The sequence below is a fragment of the Magnolia sinica genome, chromosome 1 (genome assembly GCF_029962835.1).
Source record: "Magnolia sinica isolate HGM2019 chromosome 1, MsV1, whole genome shotgun sequence".
NCBI classification, from domain to species: Eukaryota; Viridiplantae; Streptophyta; class Magnoliopsida; order Magnoliales; family Magnoliaceae; genus Magnolia; species Magnolia sinica.
The window spans coordinates 135,930,856-135,948,522 of record NC_080573.1 but is presented as its reverse complement, the minus strand read 5'-3'; the positions used below and the strand labels follow the sequence as shown (position 1 = coordinate 135,948,522).

At 42.1% G+C, this 17,667-nt stretch overlaps 1 protein-coding gene across 2 annotated transcripts in view; it reads right to left on the bottom strand.

Annotated features, from left to right (window-relative positions):
• Positions 1–530: 530 nt before the first annotated feature.
• The window catches only part of LOC131219401 (damage-control phosphatase At2g17340-like), a 31,676-nt gene continuing 14,539 nt past the window's right edge, over positions 531–17,667 (bottom strand). The window contains exons 3-12 of one of the 2 annotated variants that reach the window (XM_058214520.1): positions 15,365–15,431; positions 15,143–15,211; positions 14,901–15,041; positions 5,278–5,406; positions 4,431–4,517; positions 2,127–2,201; positions 1,970–2,047; positions 1,766–1,843; positions 1,576–1,638; positions 531–987 (exon numbers count right to left, since the gene is read on the bottom strand). In XM_058214520.1, coding sequence (XP_058070503.1) covers positions 904–987; positions 1,576–1,638; positions 1,766–1,843; positions 1,970–2,047; positions 2,127–2,201; positions 4,431–4,517; positions 5,278–5,406; positions 14,901–15,041; positions 15,143–15,211; positions 15,365–15,431 — 871 coding nt within the window. In that variant the 3' untranslated portion in view covers positions 531–903. The remainder of the gene's footprint in view (positions 988–1,575; positions 1,639–1,765; positions 1,844–1,969; positions 2,048–2,126; positions 2,202–4,430; positions 4,518–5,277; positions 5,407–14,900; positions 15,042–15,142; positions 15,212–15,364; positions 15,432–17,667) is intronic. The other variant, XM_058214528.1, reaches the window with a different exon arrangement.

The following is a 17,667-nucleotide window of genomic DNA, read 5'->3' as shown; positions in this document are numbered from 1 at the left end:
TGTGAAGACACCGTTAAAACATATAAAAGCACTTTGTGGGGCCCACCTGAGTTTTGAATGCTGCTGAAACTCGATCTGAACCATCATCCAAGTGGGACACACATAATGGATGGGCTGGATTTGCAAACCACATCTCGGTGGGCCCAAAAAATGATTATGAATGTTTTAATGGTGCACGGCCCCTCCCCACTTCTGTATGTGGTGTGGCCCACACAAGTCACGGATTGAGTTGATTTTTGAGACCTAGGCCCACGATGGAATGGTGCATCTGACTGATGGGGTAGATGTTTGAAACGCATCACGGTGGGGCCCATACAGCTTGAACTCATGGGATGGACTCGTGAGGTTGAGCGCATAGTACCTTTTCGTGTGTGTGTGTGTATATATATATATATCTTTTCTGAATAGAACGTGTTTATTTCCCTATCTTTGAAAACACGGAATTTTGCTAATTATGCTCCCCCTGGAGGCACGTCAAATCTGTCCCACCCCAACATATGATTATCCAGAGACTACATCTAGAGAGAGAGTGAGAGGAAAATAATAATCAGAAATTGCGCACAAATATCAATAATTATCCATGACAGCCTTACAAATACGGTGAGCCACACCAGCTACCATGTTTCTGAGTTGAGGCCGCTTATTTGCAGATTACACAGCGATAGCTTTGGGGTGTGTCGTAACACATTCAATTTCCCTATTGATTATTGAAAGCAAAACTACACTTTCTTCACATGGTTTCTCACGTAGAAGCTGCAGTAGAATTTCGTTACTTTTACATCTAACTCCAAAAAATTATATGTATATGGTTTGAACTTGGAAGTGGAGGTTTTACATGATGACCAATGAGATATAAGGAAAAACCAAAAAAAAAAAAAAATCAAAAGAAGAGAAGAGGCTGCCTTAGCCATTTATCGATTCGTTGTACTTGAAAACACAATCATACAGCCTCCCTCCCAAGAACTGAGCAACCTCGGGATGCTTCACCTGTCCAATAGGAAAACAGAAAAAGAAAAAGGACACATTTAACCACTTCCCAGAAAATTAAAAAATAAAAACGTAAAAAGGAAACATCTGAATCAAGGCCCATAGACAATTGAAACTCAAAATCGGAATAGCCTTTCAGATTTGAAGTTCAACCAGACTAAGTCACTGAGGAACTCCTGCTCTAATTTATATGATCTGAGTTCGGACTTGGTTTGGAGCCTGGTCAGACTGGGTCAACTAGCCGAGTCCTTTATCCATCAATGCGCCTTGGCATATTGCTTGATAAGTATCTAAGGGCCCGTCTTGGACAAACCCTCAAAAGGGGCTTTCGAGATACAAGACCCTTCGTAAGCCAAAACTGGGGTTTCCCTTCTTTTTTTTTGCACATTTGGAATTTTGGATGCACTTTGCAAAGCCCCCTTTCACCATCCCACTTGATGAACTTGGCGCTAAAATGCCATCTAGACGAAATCACAGGCTTGAAACCCCCTTCTCCGAAATCCCCCGTTTGTGCAAGTGCATCCAAACGGGCCACAAGTTAGAGATCCAGTTAAAAAGCAAAAGCAGACTATTACAACAGAGTAATACCATCCCAATCTTGACAGAATCACATTTTAGTTTAGCATAGAGATTTGTCTCTATTCCACGTCCCTGTGGCCAAAAAATGGATTTTATATTAAAACCAATAAACCCTAAGCATCATTCTTCTTATATTATATTCAGTCTCAGAACTCAGAAGCTTTTTTTTTTTTTCTGGGCAAAAGTATATGTGTGTTACCATTCCCTCCAAGACAACTAGGTCTGCATCACTTGCTAGGTACGCCAGCTCTTGTGACACACTTGTGAGATCGATGACCTGCATGCAAGTCAAATGGATTGAGAATGGATAGCTACACTAACATAATTCCCCTGCATTTCCCACAAGATTACAAAAACTCGTGCATTGAAGTGGCAAGAATAGAGGTGACTGTCATCTTCTTACCGGCAGATCATTACCAGAATTGGCAATCAGGAGGCCAGATGCATCGGCACCACTGAGCTTCCCGTTTTCATCCTTCAACTGATACAGACAGCAAGAGTATCAGAATCAAGTCATACATATGTAGACTCAGGCAATGTAATCATGAAATTTCCATCACCTTCTTTAAAATCTCAATCAGTTCAGGATACGTTACGTCATTGATAGATGGAAGGTCATTGGCTGCTAGAACCACCTGCAACAACCCAAGATTTCAGCAAGCTTATCGTCAGTGCCAGGAACTTCATGACATTGGCAAATTTATATCTGCACACTAACCTCAAAATGATATCTTTATATATTCATGAGAGCAGATGCGTATAATCCATATACTCTATATAGAAGTCATAGTTCTTCTTCTTTTTGGAAAAGATACAAGTCATAACTCTTTACACAGTTGGGAAAGATTAAATACAAAACTAGGGCATTCATACATGGGTGGACCATGTTAGGCAGGGAAAAATACTTGGAAACATCAGAATCGCCAGGAGGTTATTTCAGCTCAGGCAGACCCTCTAACATGGGTGCAACCCGTTAGGCCTTTTTTTCATTTATTTTCTACTTTATCTTCATTTTATTCTTGAGAGAGCATCTAAAGCATTACTAAAAAAAACCAAAATCATTACAACAGAGGGAATGAGTAACCCTCTTGTCACTCCCACAGAGGCGGAGGCTATAAGCCACCTCATTGGATCCTTTGGGAACCTCTGAAATGCAAGAACCAAACTGAGCCAAAAAGGGATTTGATTTCCCATTATACACAAATGAGGAGCCTAAAAGGCCCCGCACCCACCCACAATAACCCATCTATACGCCAGACTATAATTTCCCATTAGGGACAACTCCCCACAAAGAATCAACCAGACAACCCAGCTCTGAGCACAGAGATCTTCACTGCCGTAGGATCCTTCTCCCCGCATGATCCAGAAAAGGCCAACTACATCCGATCATTCTTGCGTATCCCCCAGGAGGCGCTGGAGGTACTGCTAAGCCAAACATCGAATTAAAGCTCATGTGTTTTGAATAGCACCCGTAGCATAGCTACGATGCTACGTAGCATTAGCAAATAGCGTAAATCCCTTGTAGCATATGTGTAGCGTATGTAGCATGCGTATAGCGTACACTACACTCCTTTTTAATAAATGGTAATTATATTTTGTATTTTTTTAAAGGTAATTATTTTTTGTATTTTGTAATTAATACTCTCAACCTGTGGGATTTTAATTTCTTTTCGTACTTGGACTTGTGGTTTCAATTAGACATTATTAATTATAGTTTGCTTAAAAAGTAGTTGATGTGATAATAATTTGATTTGGTTTATGTATGTGGTTTCAATTAGAAATTATGTATTAGATATTAATAATAAATGATGATTAATAATTTGTTTGAACATGCTTATACTTGAAAAAATGGATCATTTTTAGCTTTTTTTCTTACTATTTATCATATTTTTTTCTATTTTTAAATTTTAAAAAATAAAAGTATCGTATAACTTATGTTGCTTGCGCTACACGCTACAAAGGGTTGAATGCTATGCAACATGCTAGAGCTAGTTAAACCTAATTGAAGAGGAGCCCAGGGTTCGGCTTTGGAGTCTTTCCCCTGACAGCATTGCACTCCAATCCTTCTAGGTGTCATGCAAGGGAAACTGCCTTGAGCTCTGGAGACTACAAGCTTCCAACCAAGGACCACGGAGATGGAGCTAACTCGACTCATGTACAGCTCTAGTGGTAACTGTTATGCGTTACGAGGTCGCAATGGCCATTATGGAAAATTTGACACGTGACAGCCTGTAATGGTCCCGTGAGAGAAGAGGGGGGAGCAAGAGAGCGAGAGAGAGACCCTCTTAAGGGCTGGATTAGTAGGACCCACACACATATAACACAAATAAAAATGCCCTTGAGTCCTTGACAGAGAACCCTCTTAAGGGCCGTGCCGGGCCTAGGGCCATGTTACACAGCCTGAACCCAGCTGGATTAGTAAGTGGGCCTGATTTCTAGGCCCGGAGAGGACTGATTTAGAAACCCAGGCCCAGACCTTGATGGGCCAAGCCAAAGGGCACGACGGACCATCCCGGCCCACTGATAGCCCTACATATAAGTGGAAACTAAAAGACAAAAATTACCAACACTTGACATTCAATGAGAAAATGAATTGATTTGATGGCAAACATTTTCCAGCAAATTCAATTTTTGGTTAGCGACCATTCAAAGAAGCCCATGGACAGATTGTGGATAATGACACCAATAGGGGAGTATGCTAACTCCCTTGCAATGTTACCTTCCAAACAGAAGGCGAGAAGAGGGGAAGCAGGAGGAAGAGCCCATCGGACAACACAACACACAGGGCGAACCCAAGCGGAAAGTGCTGTTTTCAAACTTTGATGGTCAGCAATGTAAAAGAAATTGATTGGCATGAAACAAACCTGTGTACCACGTCGAAGTAACTCTCTTGCAAAAGGCAATATACCCAATATGATATCCGCACCAGAATTATCAACAAAAATGACAGCCTGTCATAACAAGAAATGAGCTGGTAAAGTGCATGCCAATAAGGTAAAGCACAATAGTAAGTCATTTCAATGATAGCAAGACAAACAACTAAGTGAAATGTGATGAATACTGCACATGAATGAATGTGAAACAAATGTGTACTCAAGGAGTAAAGTTGAACAATGGTGAAACCTAAAAGTAATCAGCTTTTTGTTGACAGAAGCATTGATTGGCTGTAGCTAAGAACCTTTACACAGTAAGTCTGAATTTGCTTTCCACGGATCAATACTAATAACAAAAACATATTAAAGCCATCTAAAGAGCAAGACTGCAAGCGCACAATGAGACAAATTAAATCAATAGCATAATGTTCAACTCGGAAGACACTTAAATCCATATTCAATAAAAACACAAAGATATCAGCATAAGCTGAGGCAGAAAATTTTAATTAGTAGAATGTTCAATTTTGATTACACTTGAATCCATATTTGATGAAAACACAAAATCATCAGTATAGGGATGCATATCAGCGGAAATGTAAAATGCATATAGGGCAGACAGTGTGCACATGCACATCAATTCTTTGGAAAATGGACCTCCTAATCAGTAATACCAAAGAATAAATAATTTTCAATCAGTAGTAACAAAGAATAAATAATTTTCAATCAGTAATAACAAAGAATAAATAATGTTCAATCAAATTCAACCCCCTGAGAGGCTTAAAGATGAAATCCAGCTTAGAGTTAAATGAAAAACAGATGGAAGGAACATGAATCTTGCCTTCTTCCAAGACTTTCTACTCCACTTCATTTTAAAGTAGTCCAAGTCATCAATAACCCAGGGTCGAGGCACAAGGCTCTGGCAACTTGCTAGAAAGGACATTCCATCCTTCGCGAATACTTCTGCAAGCTTCAAGGAATAAAATTATAGGGACACATTTAGTTCTGTTGAAACCAAACAATTGTGTGAATAAAATCATAAACCCCCCAAGATGCCTCAATAAAACATGCATGTTGGATGCAAAGACCACAAAGCATATAACTAGGAAGGAGCTTTGTATATGTTTTAGAAGGTTGAGTTCATTAAAAATAGACATGTCACCAGCAGCATTGGAAACGATGGTGAAGCTCAACTCTCTGAACCACTGGTCTGAAACATTTCTGCTGAAGCATGCACTTCACAAGCGCAGCATATGTAAGGGAAAAGGCATGCTCCATGTCAAGGCACACTTCTGACCAGCTTTCTGTAGACACTCCACTTCGTGTAGGGCCTAGATCTATTGTCTCCATTAATCATTGCAAAAAGGGTTTTGTTGAGTATAATCTTTTTTCAAAAATTACTGAGTAAAACCTGCCTAATCCCAAACTATACAAGCTTAATCTCAACCAGATCTCATATGCCCAAGCCTAGCCTGGTTCCTACTCCCTAACCCAAAGACTACCCAAAACAAATTCATATTTATCTAAGCCCATCCTAATTTCAAGCCTGAACTCACCATAAACCTCATATGGACCATCATCTAACAATAGACCTTGAAGTGGGAGTATTTTCTTAATGGTTTTTCCTAGCTGGAGGAAAAACTTTTCTTGCAAGATGAATAATCAATTACGGGGCATCCGTGTGGCAAAAATACTTTTCTCGACAAACAGAGTTTTGATGGATTTTTTATGTTGGCAAAATACTTTTCTTGCCACATAGAGACCTTTTGCTAAGTATTTTATACAGAGTACTTTCATTAATACAATTATTCCAAAGTCCTGTTTTCAGGCCCAAATTTCTCCCACTTCCCAGCCCATCTGTTATGGTCTTGGGGTCCATTTTGTTTTCCAACTGACAACATTTCCAACGGGCACTAGATCATCGCAATCCGAGTGTTGTGCATCAAGCAGTTGCCCACATAATCGTAGGTTTTGCATGAATTCACTGCTGAATTCAGTGGGAACTATGAGAATTGCCGCTCAATAATTTCAAACCCCAAAGTTCCATTTCCCTCTAAAAATTTGAATCTACTCCCTACCAAATGCCCCTCAGTTATCCTAGAATTACCTCCTTTTCCCTCCTAACTATACAAATGGAAATCCCAAAATCTCCCTTCCCTTCCATCTTGCCAGTTTCAAATTCAAACATGGAATCTTCCAACTGTTTTTCCCTACAAAATTTCCCAATTTACCATCATCTCCTCCAAGCCAACAACCCTCAGTGAGCCACATGTCATTCCCCTACCCTTCAGCAAACCCTCATGCTCCCTCCAATTACCCAATTGTTATTCCAAGTTTTATTTTTATTTTATAAAGAGCTCCCCCCTTTCCTCAAAAACAGGTCTTGCTCGCTAGAGCTTTCAAAGCCCAAGTACAGAAAGCTATCAGTTCAAGGAACTCCCCTCTCTGCATAGCTGAATTTCTGCGACATTGCAATCGAACCAAGGTAACATGGCTACAGCAAGAGCTTGGGCTTCAGAGGCTGAGACCAGGGGGATCTCTTGCTTAGAGGTTGCTAACGACCACATCTCAGCTGCAGGGCTTTGAGAAACAGCTTTGGTAGCCCCATTGTAGCAAATCCATCGCTTTGACCTCTACACTTTGCCTTCTTCCTGCTTCGAATTGTTCGAGTTTTGAAGAAGATCTCAGCAAGATTCTCCTTCATAGTGATAAGAGATCATCAAAATTAGAATTGCAATGAATTACCACTACATCAGGGCTTTGAGAAACAGCTTTGGTAGCCCCATTGTAGCAAATCCATCTCTTTGATCTCTACACTTTGCCTCCTTCCTGCTGCGAATTGTTCAAGCTTTGAAGAAGATCTCAGCAAGATTCTCCTTCATAGTGACGAGATCAGCAAAATTAGAATTGCAATGAATTACCACTACATCAATAAGCCTTTTCATCTCTTCTTTCGTTAAATTCTATTGTTTTGTCTCTTGTATCACTTTTCAAATTGCAAAATCACTTCTCTCCTTCTGAATTTCATTTGATCAGCAAGTACAGACCACTCTTGTAGGAGGGAACGGAGCCTAACACCTTACCCATCACAAAGGCCCTTACCCATCACAAAGGCTCTTACCAAGAGTTCTCTGATTTCCAGACCTGTAGAGCGGTTTTTATTTTATTTATTTTTATTATGGCTTTTAGCCCCCCACAAACCTCCATTGTTTAGAATTGAACTAGAAGTGACTCCAATTTTGTGATTTTATTGGCTATTTAGCTATATTGATCGAGTCATCTACAAAGGACAACTTTAGACCTGCAAAATGTCTGCCATGATGTAGAGGGGTTTATTTCCCTTATTATCTGCATATAGGGATCTCAGGCGTATCTGGACCTGTGAATACTCGAGGAATCAAGCCCAAATTAAATGAGTCCAGTCCAATTTTCATACTTGTTCACAAATCGAGTACCTTAGACCCATTTATAAAGCAGGTTAGGTCGGATACCTACCTGATTACGCAGTTAATGTTTTTTGTTTGTTTTTTTTTTTTTTTGTTTTTTTAAAAGCAACTGGATTATATTAAGAAACAAAAAATGGGGAAACAGGGGGGACTGCTGAGATAGCAGAAAAGAAACAGAAAAGAACTAGAGACCTAAAAACAGAAAATTAAAATCCTTAAGACAAGAAACATTAGCTGCCCATTCAATTAACAAAGTTTTCGCCCTTGAGGTGATATGGTGAACCGAAGATTGAATGTTGTTGAAGCATCTATCATTCCGCTCCTTCCAGACCGCCCACCAATTTGCCAAGATTGCCATTTTCCACACCTTGGATTTAACTTTACCGAACTTGAAGCCGTGCCAGTAAGCAAGGAGAGAGGAGGCAGAGGCTGGGACGCAGCCACTGACATTGAATCTGGAGAAGAAATCCTGCCGGATCTGAGAGATGAAGGGGCAGTGGACAAGGAGATGGTCCACTGATTCCTCACTGCCCATGCAACAGAGGCAAATGTTGACTAATTGCATCCCTCTCTTCTTTAAGTTATCAGTCGTAAGAATCCGATTTTTTGAAACCAGCCAGCCAAAACATATAAACTTGGGTGGAGCGGAGTATTTCCAAATAAAAGGGGAGGCGGAGGATGTGGGGTTGGACCGGCGAGAGAGAACGGAGTAAAGAGACCTAACCGAAAATCGGGAAGATTTGTCACTTGTCCAAATGATTTTATCCGGCTCAGACTGAATCGGGGTGACCCTAGAAAGCTGATCGAGCAAGGCAGCATACTCTGTAACCACAGTATCATGGAGATTCCTGTAGCACCTAATATCCCACACGATGCCCCACACAATGCCTGACTCAGAGCGAGAATAAAAGCTGGCGATGACGTTCTCCTTGTTAACGGCTAGACGATAAATGGAAGGGTACCTGTCCTTAAGGCTTGAATCCCCCAGCCAATGATCCTCCCAGAATCGGATCGCTAGACCATTCCCTATTTCAAATGCAAAGTGCTGAATAACAAGCTGTTTGGAACACAAAATACCTTTCCAAATATGAGAAGCTCTGTAGGATGAAGCGTCCTTGGTCTACCATCCTCCCGGAGCTGTCCCATATTTTCCTTTTATAAGACTGCACCATAAAGCTTCCGGCTCCGATCCCAATCTCCAGGTCCACTTACCCAAAAGCGCCCTATTCATCAGCTTCAGATTTTTTATACTCGCGCCTCCTTCCTGGAAGTGTCTACAAACGTCTTGCCAATCTACCAGGTGGAATTTCTTCTGATTTTCCTTTCCACACCACATGAACTCCCCTCTCAGCTTATCGATTCTTGTTAAAACAGAGAGGGGGTAAATGAAGAGGGACATGAAATACGTAGGGATGTTGGATAAGGCTGCTTTTATAAGAGTGAGTCTACCCCCCATGGATAAATACTTGCATTTCCATCTAGCTAACATTGTATGAAACTTCGCCACCACTTTATCCCACATCGAAATTGAAGGAGAACCAACAGCCAATGGTAGGCCAACGAACATCGTCGGGAATTGGGCGGGCGAACAACCCAACTGCTTGGCATAAGATCTCAATTCAAGATCCGGGATGTTGATCCTGAATATCTTGGACTTGATCATATTTATTCTCAGACCCGAGACTGCCTCGAAACATCTTAGAGCAGTATGGAGATTGATGACGGCCTGAAGGTCTGTCTCGATCATGATCAGCATGTCATTAGCAAACTGGATATGAGAAATCGGATCAACTATCCCTGGCATTGAAATACCACAGAAAAAACCGACGCTTTGGCCCTTAAGCAACAACTGAGAGAAAGCTTCAGCAACTATAAGGAAAAGAAGGGGAGAGAGGGGGTCGCCCTGGCGTAGACCCCTCGAACTGGGGAAGAAGCCTTTAGGGGTACCGTTCAAGAGGACCGAGAAGTGAGGCGGTTCAATGCAGGCCTTAATCCACTGCCTCCACTTTGCACCAAAACCCATACGAGTAAGCATATAGTAAAGAAATTCCCAGTCAACATGATCGTACGCCTTCTCGATGTCAAGCTGCAAAAAACAGTCTTCTTCCCAGACCTGTGGCAGGAATGCAATACTTCATTAGCTATCAAAGCTCTATCGATGATCTGTCTGCCCCTGATAAAAGCATTCTGATACTTGGATATCAGCTTATCCATAACTGACGAAAGTCTAATGGAAAGAATTTTGGCCAGAATTTTGGACGAGCTGCCAATCAAACTGATGGGTCTGAATTGAGAAAAGGAGTTTGCGCCAGCAACTTTGGACATGAGCGCTATGAATGAAGCTCCGATACCCTTGGATAACTTTCCCCTGGAATGGAATTCATTGAGGAAGCACATGACATCTGGACCAACAATGTCCCAAAAAGAATGGAAAAAGGACATGGGGAACCCATCAGGGCCTGGGGATTTGTCTCCTTCCATGGAATCAAGGGCAGCTTTTGCCTCTTCATTAGAAAATGGAACCTCCTGAGAATTAGATTCCGAACTCAGGAGCAATAGGAAAGCGATCCCGTCCAGACAAGGTTTGAACCAACCCTCGAAAGAAAGAAGAGATCTGACGTATTCAATAGCTAGATCAGAAATCTCTTCTCTGTCTTCGGTCTGTCTATCATCAACTGTGATACTGTGGATGGCTTTTGCCCTAGCTCTCATGTTTGTGATACTATGGATGGCTTTTGCCCTAGTTCTCATGTTGGCTATACAGTGAAAGTATTTAGTGTTCTTATCACCCTCTGAAATCCACCGAGCTCTCGATTTTATCTTCCAAGATAATTCGTCCTCGAGAGATCTAGAGGAGATGGCTTGAATGATTTGAATCCATCTGGATAAAGCTTCCACAGAGAGATCACCGCCTTCAGCATTGGAGTCGATCTGCTACAACTCAACAAATAAAGCTTCGGTTTCACTTTCTCTCTTCCAATAATCTTCTTTTTTCCTTTCTTTTAACTTTTCCTTAAGGAGTCTAAGTTTGCAGACCAATCTATGCCCCGCAAATCCATCTACCTGGAAAGAGGTCCACCACTCTGAGATCTACTGCTTGAAACTTTCGATACGAAGCCAAGATGGCCTGAATTTGAAAGGTTTAGGGCCCCAGTCAGCTTCAATAACCCAGAGCAGGCTAGGGCAGTGGTCAGACGTCGTCCTAGGGTGGGCAAGCTGACACACTGTAGGGAACTCGTCGATCCAGTTCGAAGATAAGAGGAATCTGTCGAGTCTGGACTGAATCTGAGCTTTGCGGCCATTAGACCAAGTGAATCTGGCTCCAGTGAGTGGGAGATCCACCAGTTCCTGATTCTGGATCCAGTCTAAAAAAGATTGCATGGCTGGGGTTAATCGTCTTTTACGAGAGTGTTCCTCTGCAAAATGAACCACGTTGAAGTCACCCACATAACAGAAAGGACCTAGAAAGAACTGTCTGATGGCAGAAAGTTCATCCCAGAAGCTTGACCTTAATGAATCATTGTTAGGACCATAAACAGATACGATAATACAATAGAATTTAGAGAGCTTATCTTGGAGGATAACCGCTTTTGAGTTGGCACCCGACAAGGAAGACTGCAGGTCCCACTTGGAGGACCTCCAGGCAATAAGAATGCCTCCTGAAGAACCAACCGCGTCCAAAGCGACAAACCGAGCATCCTAGACTCCCCAAAGCGGGTGTAAGAGACGATCCGAGAATGAAGGGACTTTGTTTTCCTGGAAACAAACAACATCCGGATTCTTTCTCCGGATAGAACCTTTTATGAGGCTCCGCTTCTGCTTGGAGCCAACCCCCCTAACATTCCAAGAGAGAATGATTATTGGGGAACTGAGCTGCCCCGAGTACCCTTCCGGCCACGTCTAACAGTAGATGTGGATACTGAAGTCGGAGAAGATTGAAGCCTAATTAACTCCCTGTTGCTAACTGAGCGGGGAACGTATTTGGTTGAGGGCCTAGCTGGAGGGAGGGGCCTGCCCCTGTTCTCTATAAATTGGAAGAGATCAATGTAGTCTTCCGTTCTGTTGCCGAACGAGAGGCCCAATGATCGACCCACATGACCCACTGCGTCTCTGATCCATTTTTTTTCATGGATTTCTTTATAGATTTCCTCTTTACTTGTCTCCCGTGATCATCGTGGAAGTGACGCCCTGACGTTGATGAGAAGTGTCGGAGCACATCTAAAGTGGTTCTACAGCTAAAACATCGGTAGAGATATCTTCCTGGAACAAAGTAAGAGGACCCAGGTCTGCCCAGTCTCTGCAATTGGACATGGAGTTTACAGGAGTTGAAGGGACGGGAGAAGCAGAAATGGATTCCGACGTCAGATTATCTGAAGAGTCACCTCTGTAGGTTTCCTTGCCTAGTGAGGAGAGGGCAGGGATCAGGAAGGCTTAGGATCGGGGGAAAGATTGAGGGTGCGGGTAGAACGAGAAGGTTCGAGTCGTGTGTGTTGTAAGAGGATAGCAAAGACGGGTTTAGTTAGATTAAGCGAAGGCCATTTGTTAGAAGGAAGTCGGATTCGGGTCAAGAATGGACCCGCTTCAACAGCTCCGACTTCAATGAGGGATGTGAGACGCAGGGATGTCGTCCGATCTTCCACGTGGAAGGCACTGTTACCGTCTATCGGGAGACCTGGCGAACCGATTCGAGAACCTCCAGCTGACGTAGCGTTGACATTAATATTTTTCTATTTAAGTTGATACGGTAAGCCATGTGGCTGAGCGAGAGCTGTCCGAATGGGGAGTAGCTCGTCCGCCCTATGTTGGAGGTGTAATTCACGGACGCGTGTCTCTAGCTCCAACACAGGTGAGATCCTAATGTTAGCACCTGCGATTTCTTCTATCAGACGATTCGGCGGGGCGGAGGCGATGATGCCGCGTGGCGATCGAATGGACGGGGCTCTGTCCTGTGAGATGATAACTACAGGCGTTCTGACAGCACTATGGACCGGTAGTCCACTGGAGAATGGAACCGGTACTTCTTCTTCCCGCCTACTGTTCTGATACTGCACTGATGGGTGGCCCGTCGACTCCCTAGTACTCCATACATCACCCCATCTTGGTTGAATCAGCTCTGGGGATTACTTCTAGACCGGGAGTGAAATGATCTGATTATTCACCTTTACACGGACATGAGACGGAAGTGGAGAACCTTTCTCTCTTCTTACCCAAGCCCTGATAACACCTAGTTCCACCCCCAGCCGCGTTTTGGGATCGATTTCGAGCAAGAAACCCAGGCACGATGTTGCTTTAACGAGGAATTCGTCATACCAGCACTCCATAGGGATTTCCCAGATGAGGACCCAAATATTTTCTTTTCCAAAAATTGAGAAATCTTCCCAGGGCACAATTTTGCGAACCGAACCAGAGGCATGCGAATGACTTGCCATTGTTAACGACTCAGGGTTGAGGCCTGGGCAAATTCTAACCCACAGAGCATTGTGGCCCAAGGGCTTCAAATCGGAATTACCATATTTAAAGCTCGTGCAGTCTTTAATCCATGCCCTAACTGCCGAAATGGACGCACAGTCTTCCGTTATGATCACCACCGATTTAGCCAGATCCGCTCTATTTTTTTCGATAATGTCCTGAACAACAGACACATTGAAATCCAACTAGTCATCGAAGCTGTCAAAACCTACGACGATATTAGGGGTAGTCGGGTTCCCTTTCGGCTCATGAGAAGATGATGCATTCCAGATAGGCCTCTGAATAAGGGCGTCTCTAAAAGAGAGGCCCTCGGGACGTCGCGGAGGCGTCACAGTCGGGACAGGAGGGATGTCATGGTGAACAGAGGGATTAGAAGAACTGGGGAGGTAGGGTTTCCGGCCGATACCGTGCCCTCTGAACTAACAATTTCTTTCCTGCGTAGCTTACACCATGAAGCATGGCGACTACCCTCGCCAGTTCAACCTCGCTACCCATATAGACTAAAGTAAATCCTCAATACACACCTGTATCTCTGTCTCTAGGCATAACTACGTCCATGACCGCACCCGCTAGGCCAAAAACCTTCTCTAGATTTAAAGGAAACCAACCATGGGGGTACCCTTTGACGAATAGGGTGGGGTACATAGCATATGTGCTGCGAGAGTCGCCCACATCTTTCCGAGTGCGTCACCTGGGGGGGACCACGTTCCAGTCGCGGTCTTCGTTTCCGATAGGACGCTGATCTTCCTCTGCAATGCGTCTCTTCCCCTTGTCTCTTTCCTCTTGCGGATTTGGTTCCTCAGCGTTATCTACCCGCTCTTTGTTTCTTTCGAATGTAGACATGGAATAGGTAGAGGGCATTATGTAATCGCTGAGGTCGTCTCTGTCGTCGCGTTCGTCATCTCGTTCGTCGTCTCTTAGATCAGTTTTTTTCTGGGGACGCTAATTATCCGATTGGATCGGAACAGAGAGCGAGGATCAGACAAAGATGAACGGAAGGAAGGAGGGATTTGAGAAGGTTTTCGCCTCAAGATCTTCGACTTGAGCCATCGGATCGCTCGATTTCGAGTTCTTGCAGCGGAGAAATAGGGTTTTTTGTTTTCTTGAATTCGGAAAAGAAGAGAAGACGGAAATGAAAATGGGGATTTTATTTTTTTCTCTTCCTTTCCTTCCTTTACAACATTACGCAGTTAATGTTTGTAACTAATCTCTATCATATACTATGATAACTTAACAATTAGGATTTAAGAGAACCGACCATGATTGGAACCTGACTCACACCTGAGCTGAAATTAGGATCCTAACCCGAGCAGTTCCCAACCTTTACCCAGATCCAATCAGGTTTGCACCTGGTACTTTGAATGTGGTACCAGGACCAAACCCAATCATATTAGGCAGGTAGCCAGGTACTGGTACCGGTACACCAGGACATGACCCATTGATAGCCCTATCTACATAGAAATTTAGTATTTTTTTACACCTTCTACATATAAACTACTCTGGTCCCTGCTTTGAATGAATGAGACTAGTCACAGAGAACTCATTTTACCTGTGCAGATCCCAAGTCAAAAATGTTGCCAGCAAGTATTCCTCTAATCAAGTTTTCCATACGCTTGCCATCATCTTCAATGGCATCATTAAGCCGGACAACCTCCTCAAATAGCGAAATAGCTTTGGCATTTTCGTCATCCTGTTACATTTATAATATTATAAACGGAGAAGCAAATTTAAAAGGACAAAACTGTGGCAGAGGTATGGCAGAATCCAATATCAGATGAAGCTGATATTTACCTTAACTTTCTTAAATATATCCTTGAATCCCAACTCTCGAAGGATTTGCTCACGAAGCCTGCAAAGAAGCTGGAATTGTCCAAGAAGCAGTACAAGTTCAGTTATAGTGGCATAATCCCCTTAGCTAATCTAATTAATCAGTTTTGATCATGGAACCATATAGAACCATAGAAATACAATAATAAAGCATGATGCAATTGATTATAATAAGAGTTAACTTACAATGCAATCTGGCGGTCCACCATGACTCTGAGGATCTTTTTTCAAGTCCTCAAGTATTGCTGTGTACCTTCCGAAACCAATACCAAAGGCAGAAGCACAATATAATTAGAGAACTTGATAACAACGGGTACTTAAAAAGCTGGCATGATAATAATAATCATGTTTAGATACAGATTGTAATATATATACAGGATCAATGTTTGGCCACTGGAGTCTGTGGGAGTGGATATGCCCACAAGTTCAAATGTGCAAGGGCGCGCATGTTGTAGACTAGAAATAACATAATTATTGATCGCAAATTCACAACATTCTTGAATAGAAAATTATACATTTTAAAAATCAAATCATAGAAACATGGTCAACAAATCATAAAAAACCAAGAATTTGATGGAAAAATATGGAAGTGGGTTTTTGTTGACAAATGCCCCCATCAGCCTCCCCCACTGGAATCAAATTTGATTAAATGACATTCAAACAGTTACTCAGACTTGCTCAGTCATGAAATTCATTAAGTTGATAAATGCCCAACTTAATCACTCTCCAACATTCTTCCAAACAAACAAGGGCATTCTATGGATCAAATAGCACGCAGTTAAACTACATCATCCCAGTAGCTCCTTCGAAGTTAGAACACGAATGTGGATACGCAATGCACATGTAACTTCAATCAAATGCCGATTTTTCCACTCAGGCTCTCAGCATAACCATTTTGCAGAGGCATATAAATACACAAAGTCTGATGTAAAATTCCATTTTCGAACAAATATGATTGAAAAGATTTAGACAATCATTTGCCCTATCTAAGTGTAGTGCTTTAAATAATGTGTAGCGTATAGCATAGTGTTTGACCCTCTCTAGCGTGTAGCATAAGTTACACGATACTTAATATTTTTGGCCCTCTATAGCGTGTTTGGCCCTCTACAGAAAAATATACCCAACGAGGTTTGGGCGAATCATCTTCACCATAGGTTTGCTCCCTATAGGTGAGGGTTCGATTCCCCTCCTTGGCTTTACCCGATACACGTGGTTGTGGGTGATTACGTGTATCCGCAGGGATTAGTCTCACTTCAAAAAAGAGGTGTGTCTTCAATATATATATATATATATATATATATATATATATGATAAATTTTACAAAATGCATAATTCCTATGAGTTATTGACTGTGAATTTGGATCGTCAACCACATATTTCCAAGAAAAATCTGTTTCTTTGCCTTCGTACATCTCTAAGTGTAAACTCTTTTTTTAATTTATTGAAACATGACAAATTCACAATATGGACCACAATTTGGATGGTCTGGAATGATCTAACGTAGTGCCACGTGTGATGGGGATGAGCCACCACCATTTTAAAATAAGTGTTAAACTAACGTAGAAGAAACACTTTTTTTTTTTTTTTTAAAAAAAAGAGATTTCAGGTAGCTTATGCTACCTGTGCTACACGCTTCATGCATAGTAGCTTACGCTACATGCCCTATAACTTACACTACCAGGGAGCTACACTACCCGCATACGCTACGAGCGCTCCTGAAAACATTGTTTGAGTGTAAAATACAACTTTGAACTAACCTGATTTAGCACTTTTCTATGAAGGGATAGGTTGCTTGTGCAAAAGAAGACGGAAGGTGGCGTTACTTGCAGCCCTGTAGGCAATCTGGTGAGAAAGGAACAGTAGGTGTTTTCGGAATGTTAAGTCTTCTCCAGAGTATATCTGTAATAAGATGATGATGTTTACTAGGGAATGGGTCACCTAATTGTAAAGTGTGGGTTTGGACCCATGGTTTGTTTTGTTTTTCTTCTTCTTTCTTTTTTGTTGTTGTTTGTGTAGTTTTCTTTTTCTTGGTTGTTCTAGCCCTAACAATATTTCCATCTTTTAAAAAAATGATAAAATACTTGAACCCAAAAACACTAGGAACCCGAATTGGTTCCCATTAATATACCTACTCTAACTTCTCATTAGGCTTTCAAAGAAGTCATTTCATCATCCTTCAGATTATGCTAGAAAGTGATATTCCACAATACAACATATCCTCTTTTCTAATAACAAGCCTAGACTAGGCTTCCTCCATACATGGGAACAAAAAACAAGGATGGAAAAGATACGAGAAGAGGCTCACCTACAATCTAGAAATCTTTCCAGAATCATCCTTTGTCCCCACATCCCACTGGGAAATGCACAACATTTTCAATACATTACCAATCCGGCTAGACATATTCCGGTTATCCTCTCCATAATCATTACCACGCTTGCTAATTGCTTTCATAATATCAAAAGCATCACCTCTGTGAGATATACTAGGA